Below are 16,751 nucleotides of genomic sequence, written 5' to 3'. Positions count from 1 at the left end.
ACTGGGAAAGTCCTTTTAATAGAGACAGAAAATCCCATAAAAACCCAAGTGAAGATTAGTACTTTCTTCAAAAATGTTAAAGCTGTATCCTAAAGTCTGTCACCTTTCAGGAACAGAAGTACAGAATCCAAATATTTCCATTTGCATCTGGACAGCCATGGAATTCATCTTCTGTTTCAGAGTTAGCTGATGCTTGACTACCGTACTTTACTGTTTGAAATATTTTGTCCTCAAAATATTTCCCACATGCAAGATTTAAAGTTTCTCCCTAGGGAAGCTACCTTAATCAATGTACAAGTTAAGACGATAAAATGCTTCTCCTTACTGTATAGCCACAGTTCCTTTCCCATCAGTTCCCTTTGCGTCTTTAAAAGATTTTGAAGCTTGTAGTTGGTTCGCACGTGTTCAACTTCCCCAGCTCTACAAAACAACAGAACAAAAGGACCCGATCAGTCAGGTATAGTGATCCTTTCTGCAAACTCAAGAGTTTTGTGGGCCAGGAAACCAAATGTAGCATTAGAAAAAACACAGGGCAACTCTCCATATATTTTTAATTTAATTTAATTTAATTTATTGAGATTTCTATACCGCCCTTCTCCCTAAGGGACTCAGGGCGGTTCACAGGGCATATATAAATAACAATACAAAAATTGGAAGAAAGAGGAGCTGCCGACCATAGAAGAATGGACTTTAAAGGTTTCCGACCTGGCAGAGATGGCGAAGATATCGGCTTATTTGAAAGATCATTCGCAAGAACGTTATATTATGGAATGGAGAAAGTGGATTGAGTTTATCCAGAATAAGTATAGGGTTAAGAAGTTTTATCTAGCATTCGAATAAGTCTTCTTTCGTGTTTTTTCTTTTCTTTTCCTATTTTCTTTTTTATATATATTTAATAATGTTAAGTTTTGTTTGTTTTTATATAAGTTAGAGAGTGATGGATTTTAGAATTTATGGTTGTTAGTATATGGTTGCTTATGTTTGCTTTTATATATATATACCTTGTATTTAGCTCTGGGAAGTCCGGGGGGGGAGGGGGGTGGGGGGGAGGTAGGGGAGGGAAGAGGGAGGGGGGAAGGGGGGAGGTAAGGGGGGAGGGAAGAGGGAGGGGGGAGGTAGGGAGGGGAGGGTGGAGGGGGATGGGGGTTTTTAAAGGAAAATTGTATTGTAAAACTTTTCAATAAAAAAAAAAACAATACAAAAATTAAAAAACAATTAAATCAATGCCCAAGTTAAAACAAGAATGATAAAACAAGCCTATAAAAACCCATATACCCCCATCAGGCCAGACCCGCTAGTTCAAATAAATGGGTCTTCAACCCGCGACGGAAGGATCGGAGGTCTGATGCCGTCCGGAGCTCAACCGGCAGTTGGTTCCATAATGCCGGAGCACCCACAGAGAAGGCCCTCCCCCTGGGGGCCACCAGTCGACATTCCTTGACCGGAGGCACCCTGAGGAGGCCCTCTCTGTGGGCACGCACAGGGCGGAGGGGAGTCGACGCCGGCAGCAGGTGGTCCTCGAGGTATCGCGGACCCATGCCATGTAGGGACTTAAAGATCATAACCAAAACCTTGAACCTAACCCGGAAGACAACTGGTGACCAATGCAGCTCACGGAGCAAAGGTGTAACATGGGAGTACCGGGAAACTCCCAAGACAACTCTCGCGGCCGCATTCTGTACCAGTTGGAGCCTCCGAGTAGTCTTCAAGGGAAGCCCCATGTAGAGCCCCATTTTCATGAACTGAGTTCACAAAGCTGTTAACGGCAGCATGGAAATTTTAATATATGTGGACTCAGAATTCCCCAGCCAGCCAGCATGCAGGCAATGCCATAAAAAAGAGTCCTGTTTGCTGCTGTAATTTAGGGTATCACTAAACTATTTCAGTTTCAGCTTCCATCATCCCCAAGGAGCCTTTATACCCAAACCGTATTGAAACACTGCCACTAGTGACCTCATGTGGCAAAAAGCAGACAGCCAGATGGGCCATGCCTATTTTGATCTGCAGTCCCTTTCCTTGTCCTTCCACCCAAATGTCCCTTTAGTGTAATTTGCACATACTTCTTATGCAGAAGCACTTTTTGCTTTAAAAACTTCAACCTGCCCTATGAATTGAGTAACCGAAATTGAACGTGGAAAAACCTTGATTCTCCATTGTGTCTTGAATTAATTTGCTGTGATGCAAGAGGAGACATATAAAATTTGTTTTTGTTCTTTTGAGGAAAAAATTCAAAACAAATGACAGGAAGCACTACGCGTTTTCAGCCTCTGTGTACATGCTACAGGAAGCACATAAGCCAGTCTCATTCACAAAGTCTCAGCCTGACTAGTTCCCTGTAGATCTTTTGTCACTGAGTTTTGAAAGGATAATAGTTGGTCTGAATATATTTAGAAAACTGCCCATAATTAGAAACCCTAATTAAGTCAAGACAGGGAGCTGATGACTACCAAATGGAGGAAAAGGAAATTCAACAGTTTTTGTTAAGATTTGTCTGAAAGTTATTGATTGACAAATAACCTGTCCGTCATGGTTGGATAAAATTGATATGATCCTCAAAAAGAAAGAGATGACACATTTAAGAAGTAGAAGTAATACATGAATTCATATATGGTGGAAGCAAGGACAGAAAGATATAAAAAGATATGGAATTGGTATAAACTAATGTTAGACATATTTTTCCTTTCCTTATCACGTGGCTTTAATTACCTTGGTTTACTATTTTTTTTAAATCCTTTTCCTGCATTTGGTACAATACTGCTCACCCAAAAAAGAATACATTGATGGTTATCTACGCATGCATGTATAACTGGGCTAATGCCTCCTTAAGTAACACCAGCTGCCTGCAATTAGTGCAGGTTCGAGTCCCACCAGGCTCAAGGTTGACTCAGCCTTCCATCCTTCCGAGGTAGGTAAAATGAGGACCCAGATTGTTGGGGGCAATTAAGCTGACTTTGTAATAATGCCGCTTGGGGGGGCGAAAGCCCTAATAAGCAGGCATATACATAGAATGAAGGCTACTGCTAAGCTTGTAAGCCGCCCTGAGTCTTCGGAGAAGGGCGGGATATAAATGGAATTTAAAAAAAAACTTAAGAAAAAGGATCTTAAATTTTAAAAAGTGGGAGAAAATAAGTCAACAGCATGAAGAGAGATGAAGAAAATAATTTGGGGGAAAATGACAAGTACATGAAATTCCATTTACTGTATATGGAGTATGTATTATCCATAAAAATGAAATATACATGCTTTTGAAGACTGAAAGGAGATACTTAATAAAAGGGAAAGATATCTTACCTGTATAAAGCAACAGATTCAGCATTCACCCGCAGTTGCATATGCTTAAACCTGTTGGAAAGAAGGAAAACATTTTCTTCTCTGGGTGGCAATTGCTTAGATGAAGCAATCAGAATTTCAGAAAAGCCCCCTTCATAATTATCCTACAACATAATGTTACAGATCCTGTCAGAAGGATAGGGATAGGTACAAGGATTGTGCAGCATCTTAGCAAGAGGCATGAAAATATTAATAAAATCTCTGACCTCTCTTCTATTTCTTAGCCACTTGAATTAGTACCTCACCATCAAACAGTCTTATTTCAAGAACTGTTCAACATATTAATATATATGCAAACAACATCACAGGTCATTTTAGATGTGAACCAATTAATAAGATCTGCTCAATATATTCACCTGAAATCACCTTCAAGCTTTTCCTGGTGCACCAGTTTTGAAATAATGGGACTCATTAGGAACTTGTTAACAATTGTCCCAATGATAAAATAGCCAAAGATGCTTAGAGGACCCAGCCAACCAGTGCTAAAAGAGAAAAAGGCAGAGACGTTAGCAAATCTATTGGTAGGAGGGTTATTTTTAAATGGACAGCAGTTGTTAGTGTCACAGTTGTTACATTAACCATTTACAGGTAGTCTTCAGTTAATGATTAATTGTTCATTAACTGTTCAAACTTGCAACAGTCCTGAACATGTGGTGGTTGTAACTGATCCTCAAAGTTTGGGCCATTACAGCAGCCATGGTCCCATGATCACAATCCTAGTGCTTGGTAACCAGTTCAGATTTCCAATCATCAGTGTCCTGTAGTCATGTACTGTATTTTCTGGCGTATAAGACTACTTTTTAACCCATAAAAATCTTCTCAAAAGTCAGGGGTCGTCTTATACGCCGGGTGCTGAAAATAGCCCAAACCCTATAATTTAACAGGAAATGTAGGGGGTCGTCTTATACGCCCAGTCGTCTTATATGCCGGAAAATACGGTAACTGCAATTTGCAACATTCCCTGTCAGTTTCCTCAACAAAGTCCATGGGAAAGAATGCAGGAAGTTAGAAGTTGCAATCGCACCAAGTCCTCAATTAATGATTTCAGTGATTTGCTTAATGATAAACAGGAATCACCAGAACAGCTGTTGCTAAGCAGTGCAATCATGTGACATCAAAATTTATGACTACATGGCTCAGCAATGAAAATTCTGGTCCCAAAGAGCATTATAAATACTGTATGGTAGAGTAGTGGCTGTCCAAATGAATTACGATTCATGGCTAACGTGGTCACTGAAGAGAAACTGGATGTTCAGCAACAACAGTCTTCCAAACATCAATATATGGCATAGCAAATGCTCCCCCCCGCATTTTAAATTAGGATAATTCCTAATGAATTCATGGAATCTGTGCCAATTTGAAGCATAGTTAATTACCTGCTACACTCCCTGCCTTAAGACCTAATTGAGGTTTGCTAGTGGTAATTCTCCTTTCAAAAGTAGAAGATTGATCTTGAGCTGGCAATATTAAATAGATTAAATGGCATTAAGTAAAGTTGAAATATTACCGGTACTTTATGGAGTTCTACCAAACCAAGAGTATACAATTGTATTATTTTGAAAACTTTCTATTCTTTTCTCATCCCATTTGTCCAAAAGAAGCAAATGGTGGTCAGAATATTTTAGTATCCGATGCTGAAAATTAATTAAAGTCATCTCCCTCCATGGCATTAAAAATACAATAATATTAAATAAAATAGCACTTTGCTGACTTTTCATAGCATCATATAAATCTATTGTGTGAAAAACTCTAATGTCACCTGAACCTGTGGGATGCTTACCCAAATTCATCCCTTTCAACTGTATTTGGAAACACTGCAACACTTGAGCATTACTGCAATGTGGTTTCAACTATCCAAGATGAGTGGCTCTCTGGGTTAGCGGATGTTGACAAATGCTCTTTGCAAGGCATTTTGTACAATTGCCAATTCATTTTTTGATGCTCACTTTGTCCCTAAGCTAGAAGCACCAAGTGAGAGCTTCCATTCCACTCTTTCTCATTCCCTTCTAATCCTGCCATTTGTTATTCACTGAGTTGTAAACATATCCTATCTGAAGACATGCTGTAGGCAAAAATAGCATTTTGAAAAGTTGTTGGAATTAAGCAGAGAACCAGGCAGAATATCATAAACACAACAGTCCTGGAAACAACGTAAGTCTTTTAAATTGACAAGAAACATACGCTACTTGCTCTTTCCAGTCCTTCTCCTTTCCTCCCACGCAATCTTCGTTTCCCATGTATAAATGTCTTTAAATCTATCCTTCCCACATAATTTATATTTGTACCTTAAACTCCTTATCTACCAGACTAACCTTTTCCAGTAGAGTTTTACAAGCTCTATCTTGTAGCCATCTTCTCTGTTTTCCCTTTCCTTGTAACCCTGATGGTTACAAGATAGAGTTGGAGACTATCAAAACTCTACTGGAAAAGGTTGGTCTGGTACATTAGGAGTTTAAGGTAAGAGCTGTGGTGGTGCAGTGGTTAGAATGCAGTATTGCGGGCTAATTCTGCCGACTGTCGGGAGTTCAATCCTTACTGGCTCAGGGTTGACTCAGTCTTCCATCCTTCCGGGGTCGGTAAAATGAGGACTCAGATTGTTGGGGGCAATATGCTGACACTGTAAACCATTTATAGAGGGCTGTAAAGCACTGTGAAGCATTATACAAGTCTAAGTGCTATTGCTGTTTTTTTCCTGAGATCCCAGGGTTCCCCATTCTGGGTACTGTCCAGATGTGTGACCCCAAAATTTCCAATCAGCATAGTCCCTTTATCAGAGTTTAAATCCCTTTATTTCAAGGACATGCAAGCTGGGAGGGATTATTTAGTTTTAGAGCATTTTCATCCCCTCCATGCTACTATCACTAGGTGAGTGAACAATATTATAAGCTAGTTGAACATGACCAGTTTGATTTACAAGCCATTCCCAAGCCACTGTAATCATAGCCTTGCTTTTCTCTGCTTTATCTTGACCAAATGAAGATTGCAATGACTTTCAGGTGCAATCTATCACGACTGTGAACTGTAAGCTGATATGCAAGGCCCATATATCTGTAATGAACCAGAGGAAAAACATACTAGAATGCATGTTTCAATCAAGGAGACACATGGTAAAAGGGGAGAAAAGATAGTTATCTGAGATTGCAGAACAGCCACAAGATTGTAGATGAACTTGTTTGCTCACTTTGCTGCTTGCAATGAGTCAATCCTGGACTGCAGTCAGGATCCTGCAACTATCATGGGGTGTCTAGTGTGTGTGTGTGGGGAAAATCCCAGCATGACAGGACTCACTGCAAGCACACTCTTCATTACAGGAATCATTTTCCTACCTGTAAAAACATTGATAGGTGTAATAAGCAAGGGTGAAGGGCGAGATGATCAGCTTACTGGCCATGGAGCTCAGCTGTTTGCAGAATCTTTCTACATCTTGACTGATTCTCTGGTCTCTAAAAAATTGTGCAATACAGAGAGATATTACCTTGATAAGTACCACCATGATAAGAACAGCAAAGAAGAAAAGTTAATGTCTTATGAACAAAATGGTTCATTCACTATTCCAGGTGCTTTAAATATTTGCACCAGGCAAACCAGTACGGGTAGTCCTTGATTTACAACTATTTGATTAGTGACCATTACAGTGGCACTGATAAAAGTGACAAGATCAGTTTTCACATATATGACTATCGCAGCATCCCATGGGTAGATGATCATTAATTCGGGCACTTGGCAACAGGCATGTATTTATGACAACTGCAGTGTCCCAGGATCATGTGTGATCACCATTTGTAACCTTCACAGCCGGCTTCTGACAAGTACAGTCAATGGGGGAAGCCAGATTCTCTTAACGCCCTCATGATTTACTTAACACTGTGGTGATTTGCTTAATGAAAAAGGGTAAAAAATGGGGCAAAATTCACTTAACAACTGTCTTGATTTAGCAATGGAAATTTTGGACTCGGTTGTGGTCGTAAGTTGAGGACTATCTTGTTGAGTAGGAACATGCTGGTGTCTGTTAAAAGCTGGAATGGCATCAACTGCCCCATCATAGATGTTTATGTGGTAGGATCAACTATTGCAAAAAAACCAAGGTTTTTTTTCCTGATTTGGTTTGTTCTATAAGAATTCAACTTCGTAGTTTGCAATCTTTGGTTTATGGCTTATTGTGCTGTGAAAACCCAGCCACTAAAGCTGATTCTACAAACCATGGCTTTGAATGGCTGGAAATAGTGACTCGGAGGGTCATAACTATCTCATGGCAAGAGCACCACTTCAGCAAATGATACCTTTTAGGAAATTCTCTTTTCTCAGATATTGCATAGTCTTCCAATAAATTATTTTTATAGCTTCATGAGCAGGATTTGGGGCAGAAAGCAATCTTCCTTGGCAGAAGCCAGTTATAAAGGAAATAGTTCCCCCCCCCCTATTTCTATTGTTTTAGTGTTTATCCTTTTAACTTCTGATCAACTGCTAGGATAACTTATATCAAAAATGAACTGATGAAGCTCCAAATCATGTATAATGGAAAGGGTTTTGAATACACAAACATATATAAGAAGTTTTAAGAAGGTTAAAAAAAATGTCCTAAATTCTAACCAGTTTATTGCAGTCAGTATTATTTCTAGGAAGTGAAACAAAAATCTGGGTATTCATCGTTTCATTTGTACTGTTTTAGAAATGCATCCACAGCAAAATTAGATTTGGCATGATAAATTGGTAATGGATTTTCACAACAAACTCTTCTTACATAATTGCAGTTATAAATATCAGGTTTTTTAAAAAAAAAACAGCAATTAACTAACGGAACATTTATATGAATAGTACACAAGTATAATTTAAAAAATTATCTTATGTTATTCTTGTAAGACTTTTCAACAGCTTCCCATTTTTTCCTATTATAAACTATTTTCTATTCTTATTTTATAAAAAAAACAATGTTTTAAACTATTTTTTGCTGAGTCTTGAGCTATATTCTCTTCTAATATTCCCTTAATTAAGAGAAATTTGATTTGTTTGATAAATCTGGTTTAGCTATTTCAGATAAAGCCCTGGTATAGTTGTAGTATCCCCTTTGAGACCTTACCATTAAAGATGTCTTAGATGTCATTCACAAAATTACCTAACTACATGTTTAGTTGCTCTGTGCTATCCAATTCCAATATTGTAGTCAAGTCTTGTTCACAAAGTATGTGTTCAGCTAGATTTATGCCCATTTATCTGTGATGAAACATACTTCTGAACAGACATGTTTTAGATTAAAATAGAAATGTACACCCAAAGTTACTCTTTTTAAGTTATATATCAACATTAATTATTATTCTCTTAGTTTCTGCGTCCAGTTCAAAGTGGTAGTGATCACTCATGCTCCTGCACCATTCCATGTGGCACTGCTTCCCAAACTGACTCCACTCGGCTGGTCTTTTCATCCTGTGGGGACCTGTTGAAAATCCCTTTTCCTGATAAGACTGTGTACTGTGGGACCAGATTCCATGGAGATTCAAGCAGTTCCTTTCTTCCATTCTAGAAGATCAAGAACTTCCTATTCCATCAGGCTTTCAGCTCTAGTTGATTGGTTATGGATGTCTATCTGTGCAGTTGTTTTTATATTTTGTGACATGTAATACTGTATTTTTTGTTGCTGTTATATTATTTTTTCACAGGTTTTTCTTTGTTCTACACCATCCAGTTCAAAGTGAGGGAACAGTTAATAAATACGGTAAATAAATAAATGCCAGAAACTAAATCTATTCTGCAGTCTTGCTTAATGACCACAACAACTTATCATCAAAATTCCAATTAACTGTGGTTGTAAGTTGAGAACAACCTGTATTTATCAAGGAGTGGAGAGGCGGTCGTGGAAATAAAATATGCTAATAAGTGTTGCTTTATAGTTTTCCAACTTCCCATTTTGTTTGAGTTAAAAGAAAATTTAAAAAGGAAAAAGGAAGATCTGCAGAGACCCTACTGGTAATGGGTGTGCTGGTACTGGTACTTCTGGGCATCAGGCTGGAGACTATACCCACACAATTTCTCTCCGAGGGTGTATTCCCTTTAGCTGGTAAACTAGACTATAGTCCACAAAATTTTAACACATATGCTACTCTGAGTTAATATTTAAGGTTCACAGAACTTTTTGTTTTACTTAATATCATATATTTTTAAAATCAGAAGCCTAGTTTAACGCAGAATGCTTTAATTCTGAATGCAATTACCTCAGTGTTAATATAGTTATCATATAATAGCTCAAACATTCTATCAAGGAAGTACATAGAAATTACTGTCTGAAGGCAAAACTTCCAAAATGTGCAATATGACTCCCATTAATAAAATTTCCATTTGAGCAAAACGGCAATTTGACTGCTGCATTTCAGATTGAAATGTACTGTAGTACTAGTATACAGCAACCCCTAGTGGGTGAATTAAAGTTAAACAAACTCCCTGTCACTATGAATAAGTGTCTATGGACACTGAGATGACCTGAAATAAAGACTAGATGTACAAACATGCTACAACAATAGATAGAACCACACTGAAAATGATCAGCCACTTACGGATTATCAATTTCCTCATGTAGAACATTCAGAGTATAATACTCCTGGCCCTGAAAGTAGTAGCCATGGAGGTATTCAGTGAGAGTCTTTCTCCAGCTGACATACATTAGATTGCAGATAAACTGGTCTAAACTCTTCAGCTAACAGAGAGACAGACAGAGAGAAAGAGAGCGCTGAAAATCAAACATGGGGAGATACAACATTCAAAAGGAACATTTCAGACGTTTGGTGAGCAAATAGACACATTTTTTGAAGCAGACTCAAGATTATTTTTGTTATTTCCAATCCAATGGACCGTTGGAAAGAAATTATGTAAAGGAGTTGGGATTATGTAAAGGAGTTGGGAACAGGTCGACAGGATGCTTTTCACTGATTACACCTCAGCTTTCAACACCATTTTGCCAAGCACTCTCATTGAAAAGCTGACTGACTTGAATTTTTCCCCTCCATCTGCGATTGGATTAAAGACTTTCTCAGGGACCGGCTACAAACAGTGAGGGTTGGGTCTGTTTTATCCACCCCCCTGAAGCTTTGAACTGGCTTGCCACAGGGCTGCATGCTTAGCCCCCACCTGTACTCATTGTACACATATGATTGTGTATCGTCCTACCCATCTACTGCGATAATTAAGTTCGCAGATGATACCACCATAGTGGATCTTATTACAGGTGGAGGTGAAACAGCATACAGGGGGGAGGTACAAAAACTATCCATATGGTGTTCCAAGAACAACTTGCACCTGAACATCAGCAAGACGAAAGAGATGGTGCTAGACTTCCGGAGGAAAAAAGAGAGGAACCTGCCCCACTTTACATCGGGGGGGGGGGGCTGTGTGGAGAGAGTTTCCTCCTTTAAATTCCTGGGAGTCTACCTCTGTGAAGATCTTACCTGGAAAGTCAATACAACCCAGGTGGCCAGAAAGGCCCAACAGAGACACCACTTCCTCAGGGTCTTGAGGAAGAACAGGGTAGAAAAACGGCTAATGACCCTCTTTTACCGGTCTACTATAGACAGCGTCCTCTCGCACTGTATTGTGGTTTGGTATGTTGGCCTGACAGCCGCGGATAGGAAAGTATTACAGAGGGTGGTGAGCACAGCACAAGACATTGTGGGCTGTCCCTTGACACTACTGAATGACATCGCCAGGGCTTGCTACCTTGGAAGAGTGAGGAAAATTCTCAGCGACGACTCACACCCTGGTTGGTATCTCTTTACTCTCCTACCATTGGGTAGGAGATATAGCAGTATAGCCAGTCGTACCAACAGGCTGAAGAACAGCTTTTATCCATGGGCTGCTAGGCTCTTGAAAGGGAAATAATTTTATAATTTTATGTATGACTGACTTGTGAGGCTGGTGTGTTGTGCAATTAGCTCACATGGTGTAACAAGATGGTGGGTTTGTTGTCACTGTGAGTTGTGGTGGTGGGGGCACGAAGGGAGGCTCAGCCAATCTCAACGTATACATGGTTGTACTTTGACAATAAAGGTTCATTCATTTGAGCTGTCTGTTGATTAGCACACTTCTAAAAATGAATAGACAGGAGCAAATTTGGGATACAGGGAGAAACTGGTAAAATCTAAAATCGATTTGAACATTGTTGTTGATCCATCTTTTTTTTCCTGGACAAAGGACAAATAGCATAAGGAATATTTTTTAATTTCTTAATGGAGAAGCAACTGGTTTTTCTGGTCAACTCGCAACATGTCAGATTCAATCTGCTGCATATTACAGAACAAATGCAGCCAAGGAACTTTTTCATATAGTCTCACTTTCAGGTTAATGTATGTAAGGAGTTATATAAAGCTGAAAAAAACACAACCCAGGAGAAACTGATAACAGTTTGGATCTGTACATATCTATGTCTGCTCCTGTTCAGGCACACTATTCTCATTCTCTTCCCCTTTTGGTAGGTTGGCCACTGCAATATAACTTATTAGAGTGCAGGGCTGCGATTTTTTTTAAAAAAATATTTATACCAGTTTGCATGCCACCTACTCACTAGACTCTATACTAACAATTCATGTTACTCTGACCATAGATATGTACCTTTCACACATCATTCAAGTGATCCAACAGTACAAAATATAAGTGCGCTATATGACAGATCACAACAAGAGAGCCTGACTGTCATGGGAGGAGTTCTGAGTTATGCACAAGGCAACTGATTTGCAATACGTACGTTGCTTGTACAGCAGAGCAATTTCCATTATCGCTAGTGGTCTAGATTAAGTAGATATTAATATGGAAAAATGATATATTTTGTAGTGACCTTTCATCTATCCACATATTGAAATAATCAACTGTGTTATGCTGTTTGAGATTTAGGATGAACATTTGGAGAATAAGCCTATATGAGAAGGAAGATGCAAAGGACCAACATATCTGAGCTGCAAAAATCTGGGCAGTAAGGATACATAAAGCCTCTGTTTCTCTGCTGCTATCTAGTGGTCATCTGGCTTTCTGTAGCCTATGGATGTGTTAGGCCTTATGTGTGTTCGTTTCTTTTTTTAGTAAATTTTATTATTTTATAGATGAAATTAACAGACCCCCCCCCACTCCTATAGCAACGATAATAAAAAGTAGTAAACTGCCAAAGAAACGGAAGATCCATGTAATGTTCCAATGAAAAATATTAATATATACCAAACTGAATTTTTTAACTTGTCATTGAATTTAATTACATAAAAGCATAAATATTCCATTTTCTCATTCTTGCAATATATAGACATTTCAAAGACTGACAAAGCACTCATCTCTTGAAACCATTTTTTAACATCTAAAATAAGACTTCCCAATCTTTCCCTACCCTTATAAAAAATTATCTTACCAAAGAGTTGAGTACTATGAGAATCAGAGCAACTGCTGTCACCTTATTGAACTCATAAAGATCTTTCTTTCCCAGAACTGAGAAATATTGACTGGGAATCAGTCCCACCTGGTAAATGATCAGTTGAGCTAGGAGAGATAGGAGAAACATTTTTAAAAGCATAAGCTCCAAAGGTTTATCAATAAAAAGAGAATAATCCTGCATTATGGCAAAAAGAAACATACAAAATGATTTGTCTTAGAAAATTGTTTGCTTACTCAACAAAGCAACTACAAGTAAGGTTAGAAACATCAGCACATTCTTCGAGGTGAAGGCAGGAAATAAAATTGTTTGGATCTTTAGGAATCTGTGGAGAAATTGACGATCCAGCTGGGGCCTATGAGAAAGATAAAAAGACAAGAAAAGATAAAGCTGAACTGCTAGCATGGAAATGTCACTGCCACACTGCTAAGCCCTCCATTCCACTCAGCTGACTGAAATTTGGAAAAAAAAAGTCTCACTAGAACAACAACAGAAGGGTCCCAGATATTTTGGCAGCTATGAGGCCAATGGGACTAGTGTCTAAAGTTTATTTCAACACTGGGCACAGGATATGTAGAATAGCTGCACTTTTGTTTCAGATGAACATTATACAGAACACTATCTGCAAACCAAACAGCTGTCACAAAGACCAAACATTGGCCATCCTGGGAAAAAGTGACTTAACTGCCTTGCTTAGCAATGAAAATTGTGTGCTCAGTTGTGGTTATAAGTTGTAAGTTTTGCCTGTTGATTATAAAGGATTGGTGATTTTTTTTCCCTGCAGCCTGAAAAAGAACACCACCAACAACTGCTTGTAGAAGAATAACACCAATTTCCACCTGGCAGTGGACTTCCAAATCCACTTCATGTTGATTATTACTTATGAAGGTCTTGATGGCTTGGCCCCTTGTTGTGTTTGAGACTTTCTGCTCCAGGCAGAATCTCCTTTTGCAATTCGTTTTGGACAGAACGGGGCACTCTGTGGATCTCTCCACCTCCCTTACTTAATTTTGGAATATGAAGTGGAAACTGGAAACAGGCATTCTCAGTCACAGCTCTTGGCTTCTGCAATAGCCTGCCTCTCTGCAGGTCAGGCTGACCCTTTCCTATAATCTTTCTGGAACAACAGCTCATGAATGAAGGCTGGTTGTCCAGGCATGAGACGATGTTCCTAATCTGTATTATATTAATTATAGATCACCTATATCAATGATTTTCAAACTTGGCAACTTCTAAGATTCAATTTTCAGAATTCCCCACTTAGCATGCTGGCTGGGGAATTCTGGGAGCTGGAAGTCTGCACATCTTAGAATCACAGGGCTAGAAGGGACCTTGGAGGTCTCCTAGTCCAACCCCCTGCCTCTAGACCCCTCATTATCTTTGTTGCTCTTCTCTGCACTCTTTTGAGAGTCTCAAGGTGCTTTTTGTACATGGCAACCAGAACTGGATACATTATTCCAAGTGTGGCCTCACTAATACATTATAGAGCTGTATTATTACTTTTCATGATCTTGATGCTATTCTTCTGTTGATGCAGCCTAGGACTGCATTGGCAATAATAATAATAATAATAATAATAATAATAATAATAATAATAATAATAATAATAATAATAATAATAATAATAATTTAATTTGTATACCGCCCTTCTCCCGAAGGACTCAGGGCGGTGAACAGGGCGAAATATAATAAAAAGCAAAATACAAAAATTAAAAAGTAATTAAACCATTATGCCCGTAATAATTAATACATATTAAAATTAAAACTAATTATAAAAAACCCAACCCCATCCCATCAGACCAGGCCAGTTTGTTCAAAAAAGAAGGTTTTGAGATCGCGCCGGAAGGAGCAAAGGTCGGGGGCCATCCTGAGCTCAACCGGTAAGCGGTTCCAAAGGTCTGGCGCGCCCACAGAGAACGCTCTGTGACAGCTGCAGCACACTGTTGGCTCCTACTTAAGTGATAGCCCACCATGACACTAAGATTCCTCTCACAGTTACTACAGTTAAGCCATATACTGCCTATCCTATATCTGCACATTTGGTTTTTCCTGCCTAGGTGCAGGACCTGGTTTTTCTCACCACAGAACTGCATCTTGTTAGATAGGACCCAATGCTCGAGTCTTTCAAGATCCTTCTGAATCTTGAGTCTGTGTTCCAAAGTGCTGATTTGCAAATTTGATGGGTTCACCTTCTATCTCCTCATATAGATCATTTATGAAGATGTTGAAGAGAACTGACCCAAGACAAAACTTTGAGGTATCCCACTGCTTACTTTCCCTCCATGTAGATGCAGTTCTGTTGAGAACTGCATGCTGAGTGCAAGCGGTCATACCAACTGCGAATTCATCTGATGGTAATGCTGTCTATCCCACATTGTTTTATCTTACCAAGAAGTAGGCTGTGATCTACTTTTTCAAATGCCTTGGTTTAGTCCAAGTAAACTATATCAATAGCACTTCCCTGATCCACCAATTTAGTCACTTTATCAAAGAAGGCAACTTAAAAGTTGCCAAGTTTGAAAAACACTGAATTATATGAATAGGCAGTTTGTAACAACTTATATATACCTATCACGACATTCAATTTTGAAGTATGTAGTGTTATATGAAACTCAGAAAAAAGAGTACAGTGTTTCTTAAGGCTAACCCTAACCCTACTATTTTCTTTGCTTTTTCTTAACCGTAGTGCCTAGTATTGAAATCCAGCATTGCTTCTTACCCACCCTGCTCGGCCCTGGAAGCCTGACAATAGCCGTCTCCGTTCATAAGGAGTTCCTACACACTGGCTCCCTTTTCCGTACTCGATTGCGGACTATTTAAAGCACTTACCGGATAGTTTTCCTAGTTGTTTTCCCTGGAGCCATGAATGAACTGCCCTTCCTTGAAAAAAGAAAAAGAAAAAAAAAAGCTTCCCAGAGTCCACTCGGGATCGCGCTAGTGGCTCTTGATTCTAGTCCCACCCCAAACAGGGATTTTGATGAATATTCATTATTTCTTTAGAGTATTCATTAGCGAGTCAGAAATAGCGACTATAGAGGGTCCATCATTGAGAAAATGAGTTGTGAGCACGCGGCTACTAACAGCTACAGAAAAAGGCGGCGGCGATGGCCAAGTATCCGAATCCGCGTCATTTTAGTGGGAATAACCAGAGAAACTACAGCATTCTACCGATGCAACTCTCATTTTCTATCTGTATCGCTAAAAGCAACAATTTACGACCGTCTTCATGGATTTAATATATACTTCCGGTCCCGGATTACAGTTGCGAGTTCTCCGAGAGTTGGAGTGGCGGAAATGCTTCAGTTAGCAGTGCTTGAATGGAGAAACACAGTGCTTGAGTGAAGTGTAGCCCACAAAAACCTATGTAAACACAAATATTTCTCTTTTTCTTTTCTTTACTGCAACAGATTAGTACAGTTACTTCCTCCGAAAATTCGCGTCAGGAAAAACTAGAACCGAGTTTTCAAAATAAATGCTCATTAATGAACAAAGAAAGAAAGAAACCATCGTTGCTTTAATTTCGTGATTTTCTTCTCCTTTTCCGCACGATTATGACCAAATGTTCCCAAATCATCCTTAATCCCACTAACCGAAATCAACGAAGAAGCAGATTTTTTGCAGCGGTGTCTTTTTGTTTGTTGTTGTTTGATAAAGGCCAAACTACTATTGATTTTTTTTTACATAAGTTAGAAATTATACAGTTAGAAAAGATATAAATAGCAAACTTTTAGTGTTCTTTCACCTAGTCCAGGGGTAGGCAACCTCGGCTCTTTTATGACTCACGGACTTCAACTCCCAGAATTCATGAGCCAGCCAAGCTGGCTCAGGAATTCTGGGAGTTGAAGTCCATGGTCTCATGTATTTGTACCTCTCTTGCCCCTCATATGGAAGATGTTTTTCATCCTAAAGGGAACCGGAAATTAGACTCCTGCAAGTCATACATACATAGGTCTCTTTTGAGAGGGAAGGAAGATAGAGCTCCTTCTACCGGACTAATTGTGTAAGGACAGTGTAAAATACAAAATCC

The 16,751-nt window shown here is 39.1% G+C and overlaps 1 protein-coding gene across 3 annotated transcripts in view; it reads right to left on the bottom strand.

Annotated features, from left to right (window-relative positions):
- ABCD4 (ATP binding cassette subfamily D member 4) overlaps positions 1 to 15,931 on the bottom strand; it is a 38,099-nt gene extending 22,168 nt beyond the window's left edge. For all 3 annotated transcript variants that reach the window (XR_014490831.1, XM_083349465.1, XM_083349466.1), the window contains exons 1-8: positions 15,554 to 15,931; positions 12,961 to 13,079; positions 12,704 to 12,831; positions 9,876 to 10,015; positions 6,657 to 6,773; positions 3,687 to 3,812; positions 3,292 to 3,342; positions 326 to 420 (exon numbers count right to left, since the gene is read on the bottom strand). Coding sequence is in view for 2 of the 3 variants with exons in the window: in XM_083349465.1 (XP_083205591.1) it covers positions 326 to 420; positions 3,292 to 3,342; positions 3,687 to 3,812; positions 6,657 to 6,773; positions 9,876 to 10,015; positions 12,704 to 12,831; positions 12,961 to 13,079; positions 15,554 to 15,588 (811 nt within the window). In the remaining variant the exon portion in view is untranslated. The remainder of the gene's footprint in view (positions 1 to 325; positions 421 to 3,291; positions 3,343 to 3,686; positions 3,813 to 6,656; positions 6,774 to 9,875; positions 10,016 to 12,703; positions 12,832 to 12,960; positions 13,080 to 15,553) is intronic.
- Between the last annotated feature and the right edge of the window lie 820 nt (positions 15,932 to 16,751).

This window comes from Vipera ursinii (assembly GCF_947247035.1).
Source record: "Vipera ursinii genome assembly, chromosome: 1".
Classification (NCBI taxonomy): Eukaryota; Metazoa; Chordata; class Lepidosauria; order Squamata; family Viperidae; genus Vipera; species Vipera ursinii.
Note: the sequence above shows the minus strand (reverse complement) of the source record. Positions and strands in the feature narration are given on the sequence as shown.